Raw genomic sequence first — 6640 nt, forward strand, 5'->3', positions numbered from 1 at the left:
GTTTTTGCAAGTTTTATCCGTTTTTTAGTTTTCAAGTTTATTTTCCTATTTTATGCGTTGGTTTTGTTGTTTAATGGTATTTCAGATCTAGGGAGATTCTTCATGCGACCCAGTGCAAGAAATGTCGGAGGTAAAGAGCAAGATAAAGAAGAAAAAATGAAGTCAGTGGTGCAACACGGGCGCCCGTGTTGAGTAACACGACCCGTGTTGCTGAGCATGCAAGGAAGAAGGAAAAGTGGAAAGCAGTGGTGCAACACGGGCACCCGTGTTGCCTAACACGACCTGTGTTGCTTCTACTGAGCGCAAGTTTGTTTTTTGAGATCCAGAGGACCAACACGGGCACCCGTGTTGCCCAACACGGGCACCCGTGTTGCCCAACACGACCCGTGTTGGCTTGTTACGCAGATTGTCATGTTTTTATGATTTTCACTCAAAAAGTGATCCAGAAGGGCATTTTGGTACTTTCCGACTTAAAAAGAAGGGTTTGCAATATATAAGTGGAGGATTGAGAAGAGAAGAGGTATCTTTTACACAACCAAAGGAATTGAATCTGAAGCAGAGCAACGTATGAGATTATTGGAGAAGAGAGATCATTCATGAGCAAGAGCAATTGAAGATCACAAATTCCCCGATTATCTGTAATGTTTAACTTTGATACTTTTGAATTTCTTTTGAACAATATGAGTAGCTAAACCCCCCAATGCTAGGGGGTGTCCCTGATTTGGTTTGTAATGACTTTTGATATTCTGATTTGATCGACTTCATGTTTATGTTATTCAATTCAATTTTATACTGTTTTTAATGCCTTCTTTATTGGACCAATAAAGATTGTTATGTGATCAACAAGTTGCCGGATCGCAATTGTTAAGGTTTGTATTAAATTGAACCATAGTAGATATCACCTAGGACTAGGGATACCCTATGGTCACTAAGAATTCTTGATAGAAAACAAGCTTGGTTTTATCTGTTAGCTCTAAGGACTTAGGTTTATAGATGAAAAACCAAAGGTTTGCCCAATAAGGAGTTAGGGGCAAACACTCTAAAGATTTAGTAATTGAATATCATGAACTTGTTGAAAAGATCTCAAATAAGAATTCAGGGTTATTACAGAGCAAATTACACACCTTACCTTGGCATTTACTCATATCAGTGAAAAAGGCTTAAATTTACTTTCTGCTATTTTTATTTTAAATTTAAAAATTATAACTCAATAAAAAACACCAGTTGACTTTTTATTTAATTGAATAATTATAAAACTTATATTCCAACGCAGTCCTCAAGATCGATACTTGGTTTTTAACCTTTTATTACTACTTCGCAAAAATAGTACACTTGCTATTTTTCCGATCAAGTTTTTGGCGCCGTTGCCGGGGACTTCCAAATATAAGTTAAATAATAATTCAATTGAATTTTTGTTGCTCTGCAACCAAAATTTTATTTTCTGTTATTTGAATTGCTCATACTAATATTCATCTAATCTTTGTATGCGAGGTAAGGCCTCAACTGAACTTCTTTTTGACGCAGAACCAGAAAGGTTATTTCGAACAAGACGCCGAGAAGCTAAACAAAGGGAACTGGAAGAAAAAGAAGAACCGCTGATAGTTTCAGATCCCGAAACAGAGAAGACTAATTCAATACATTCTGAGCATTCAGATTCCGAATCTGAAACTATGGCCGAAGACCCACCTCCTGTGGAAAGGCTTTTAGGTGATTATGGAGGAGCAAATGCACCTCTTGGCCGGATGACAATTGTTAACCAACCAGACAATGTTGCCCATTTTCAGCTACACCCGGCAACAATAAGACAACTTGAAAATAAACCATTCTCTGGAAGGATCAATGAAGATGCAAATAAGCACTTACCAAGGTTTCTTACTATGACAACATCATTAAAGATAGAGGGGCATTCTGAAGAAGCCAAGAAATTGGTGATGTTTCCATTTACATTATCAGACGATGCTGAAGAGTGGTTCTACTTTTTACCTGCTGGAAGTATCACAACTTGGCAACAAATGGAGACAACATTTTTGAATGAATATTTTCCAGCTTCTGTGTATATCCGCAAGAGATATGATATAGTTAATTTCAAACAGAAGGAAGGAGAATCACTTGGAGATGCATATAAAAGATTCAAGCGGTTGTTGGTTGCATGTCCTACTCATAACATGGATGCAACCGAGCAAATGCAGAATTTTGTGAATGGTCTTAAGCTTAAGACTAAACAACTAATTGACACAACTGCTGGTGGCTCAACGAATTTTAAAACAGCCACTGAGATAAAGAAGATCATTGATGCTATTGCAGCAAACGAACACTTAGAGCTGTATGACTGCAGTGTAAACCAACCAGAAGGATTAGTTGATTTGAAGTTGACGAATCAAGTTGTTAAGATGGAAGAGCAGATCGCAGCTGAAGTTGAGCGTAGAATGAAACAAATGACTCTTGAGAAATAAACGGTGGCTCAAGTTCAGCCGGTTCAACCTATTCAAGCAGTGAATTGTGAAATATGTGGAGGGCCTCACTTTGCCGTGCATTGTGTAGCAACAACCCAGCAGGTGGAAGAAATCAACTTTTTGAAACAGAACAACCCTTACTCTAATACTTACAATCCAGGATGGAAGAATCATCCGAATTTCTCCTGGAAAGATCAACAAGGGAACGTTCCAAAACAAGGGGCTGCTCCTTATCAAAGTCTTCCACAACAACAACAACAATATAGGTCACCACAACAACAACCATATCAACAGCCGTATCAGCAACCACAACAATAATTCCAACAACAAGGGCCAAGAAAAGCAGATTGGGAGATCGCCATTGAAAAAAGGCTGCTCAAAGCTCCCAATTTCAAGAAGAAACAAGAAGTAATTTTCGGAATACAGGAGCATCAATTAAAAATCTTGAAATTCAGATGAGTCAAATAGCACAACAATTGGAAAGCCCTCAGCAACCTGGTGCTCTTCCTAGTGCCACAGTTACGAATCCCAAAGACCATAATAATGTGAGCGCTATAGTAACTAGAAGTGGTAAAGCGAAAGAAGTTGTTGAGGAGATTGCTGAAGAAGGAGAACCATTGCTTGAAGTGGACGTAGAAATAAAAGAGAATGAAGCACAAGTGGAAGACTTAGATGTGTTGGAACCAACAACTAAAGGGAAGACTAGGGAACAAAAACCGGAAATCAAATTACCCTTTCCAACAAGACATAAGAAGAAAGGGCAGCACGAGAAAAACTTTCAAAAATTCTTGGAAATGTTTAAGAAACTTGAGTTGAACATACCATTCCTGGAGGCGTTAGAACAAATGCCTACATATGCCAAGTTCATGAAAGATATCATCTCAAAGAAAAGGACAACCGATTGTGACCCAATTATTATAACTGAAACTTGTAGTGCTATTTTGCAGGGTATGAAGATTCCGGTGAAGAAGAAAGACCGAGGCTCTATAACTATTCCTTGTACTATTGGGGATAGATCATTTAAAAAGGCTCTTATTGACTTAGGAGTAAGTGTTAGCCTTATGCTGCTATCCATCTACAAGAGATTGGGAATTGGTAAAGTTCAAGATACAAGAATGACACTCCAATTTGCAGATCATTATGTAAAAAGACCGTACGGGATAGTAGAAGATGTGCTCGTAAAAATAGATAAGTTTGTGTTTCCAGTGGATTTTGTAATTTTAGAGATGCCAGAAGATGAAGAAATTTCGATCATTCTGGGGAGACCATTCTTAGAGACCGGGAGATGTTTGATAGACATAGAAGAGGGCATGATGACCTTGAAGGTGTATGATGAAGAGTTAAAAATTGATGTGTGAAACACCATGAAATACAAAGAGGATGTTGCTACTAGTCAACATATTGAGGTGATTGATCAAATTGTTCAAAATGAGAATACTTTGAAGTCACAACAATTTCCTTTAGAAAGAGTGTTGAGTTTATCAATTTTCAACGAAACTGAAGAGGTCGACGAAGAAGAGATAGAAGTGTTGAATATGATGGAGACAAAACCTTTCTTTAAAAGTTCTAGACAAAATCGGTGGGAGGATTTAAGGCAACCATTAGTAGAGGAAAAGAAAGATGAACCAAAGAAAGGGGCTGAATTGAAACAACTACCAGAGAATCTCAAATATGTCTTCCTAGACACAGAAAGAAAATTTCCGGCTATCATAAGTTCAAAACTTGAAGTTATCCAAGAGAACAAACTTGTTGAAGTTCTGAAAAAACACAAAGGGGCCATGGGATGGTCGATTGACGATTTGAAAAAGGTATTAGTCCTACGGTTTGCATGCACAAAATTCTCATGGAGGATGATCACAAACCGGTAGTCCAACCTCAACGAAGGTTGAATCCCGCAATGAAGGAAGTAGTTAGAAAAGAAGTGGTGAAACTATTAGATGCGGGGATGATCTACCCTATATCTGATAGTGCTTGGGTAAGTCCTGTACATGTAGTGCCGAAAAAGGGAGGAACTACAGTAATAAAAAATGAGAAAAATGAGTTAATCCCTACAAGGACAGTAACAGGATGGAGAGTTTGCATCGATTACAGAAGGCTAAATCTGGTGACAAGAAAGGACCACTTCCCGTTACCTTTCATAGACCAAATGCTAGAAAGGTTAGCGGGTCATGATTACTATTGCTTCCTCGATGGGTATTCAGGGTATAATCAAATAGCGGTCGCACCAGAAGATCAAGAAAAGACGGATTTCACTTGCCCGTTTGGTATTTTTGCCTATAGAAGGATGCCATTCGGGTTATGTAATGCTCCAGCTACTTTTCAAAGATGCATGCAAGCCATCTTTGATGATATGCTTGAAAAGCATATGGAAGTATTCATGGACGACTTCTCAAATTTTGGTAAGTCTTTTGATAATTGTTTAACTAATCTTGCTCTTGTGTTAGAAAGATGTCAACAGACCAACTTGATCCTTAACTGGGAGAAGTGCCACTTCATGGTGCGTGAAGGTATAGTGTTGGGTCACAAAATTTCCCACAAAGGAACAGAAGTTGACCAAGCAAAAATAGAAGTCATATCAAAGCTACCGCCACCAATGAATGAGAAAGGTATTCGAAGTTTCTTAGGACATGTGGGTTTCTACCGCCGGTTCATAAGAGATTTTTCTAAAATATCTAAACCCTTAACTACTCTGTTGGTTAAGGACAGGGTCTTTAATTTTGATAATGAGTGTACCGTAGCATTTGAAACAATTAAGAAGAAACTAGTTTCGGCACCAATTGTTGTGGCCCCAAATTGGTCTCTCCCTTTCGAGATCATGTGTGATGCACGTGACATTGCAGTAGGGGCGGTTCTAGGACAGCGTAGGGAAAAATTGTTACATGTTATTTACTATGCTAGTCATGTTTTAAACCCTGCACAGATAAATTATGCAACAACTGAAAAAGAGTTTCTAGCTGTTGTTTATGCCTTTGATAAATTCAGGCAATATCTGTTGGGTTCCAAAGTTATTGTTTACACTGACCATGCTGCTTTGAAGTATCTTTTTGCCAAATAGGATTCTAAGCCAAGGCTTTTGAGATGGATCTTACTCCTTCAGGAGTTTGATGTGGAGATTCGTGATAAAAAAGGATGCGAAAACACAGTCGCAGACCACCTTTCCCGAATGTCACCTATCGAGGAAACAGAGGAAAAACGCCCAATACAGGAGGAATTCGCAGATGAGCATATCCTTGCTGTTAGTGGTGCACCTTGGTTCGCCGATTATGCAAATTATTTGGTAGGTGGAGTAATTCCATAAGATTTTGATTCTAACCGCAAGAAAAAGTTTCTACATGATTGCAGGTTCTATTTATGGGATGACCCTTTCCTATACAAGAAAGGGATAGATGGTTTGGTCAGAAGATGCGTACCAGAAGAGGAACAAAGGGATGTACTAAAAGCATGCCATGACTCAGACTATGGGGGACACTTTAGTGGAGATAGAACTGCTGCGAAAGTCTTACAATTTGGGTTATATTGGCCGACCTTATTCAAGGATGCTCACCATGTTGTTCGAGAATGTGACAGATGTCAAAGAACAGGTAACATCTCAAAGCGAAATCAGATGCCTCAGAATGCTATGTTGGAAGTGGAACTGTTCGACTTATGGGGGATTGATTTTATGGGACCGTTCCCACCATCCTTCGGGAAGAATTATATCTTGGTGGCAGTTGACTACGTATCAAAGTGGGTGGAAGCTGTAGCCTTACCCACCAATGATGCGAAAGTGGTTGTGACTTTTCTCAAGCATAACATCTTCTCTAGGTTTGGAGTACCCAGAGTGCTAATCAGTGATGAAGGTACTCACTTCTTAAATAAATTAATGGAGAATTTGCTAAAAAAATACAATGTGAAACACAAGATCGCCACCCCATATCATCCTCAAACAAGTGGGAAAGTCGAGGTTTCTAACAGGCAAATAAAACAAATTCTGGAAAAAACTGTTAGTGCCTCTCGCAAAGACTGGTCGACCAAGCTAGATGACGCTCTCTGGACATACAGAACAGCGTACAAGACCCCGATAGGTATGTCTCCGTATCAATTGGTGTATGGGAAGGCATGCCACTTGCCGCTCGAACTCGAACACAAAGCGTTTTTGGCCACCAAATTCCTAAACTGTGATTTTCTGAAAGCCGGTGAAGCTCGAA

The 6640-nt window shown here is 39.1% G+C and overlaps 1 protein-coding gene across 1 annotated transcript; it reads left to right on the plus strand.

The window, feature by feature from the left end:
• The first annotated feature begins 2908 nt into the window (after positions 1–2908).
• Positions 2909–3811, plus strand: LOC131635337 (uncharacterized). The gene has a single exon (XM_058905954.1). It carries the CDS (start codon positions 2909–2911, stop codon positions 3809–3811), a length of 903 nt encoding a protein of 300 aa, XP_058761937.1.
• Positions 3812–6640: the final 2829 nt, after the last annotated feature.

The sequence above is a fragment of the Vicia villosa genome, unplaced genomic scaffold, assembly GCF_029867415.1.
Source record: "Vicia villosa cultivar HV-30 ecotype Madison, WI unplaced genomic scaffold, Vvil1.0 ctg.001464F_1_1, whole genome shotgun sequence".
Classification (NCBI taxonomy): domain Eukaryota; kingdom Viridiplantae; phylum Streptophyta; class Magnoliopsida; order Fabales; family Fabaceae; genus Vicia; species Vicia villosa.

Bases quoted from the DNA above. Each gene is read 5' to 3' on its own strand.
- LOC131635337 (XM_058905954.1), top strand. From the start codon at position 2,909: ATGAGTCAAATAGCACAACAATTGGAAAGCCCTCAGCAACCTGGTGCT.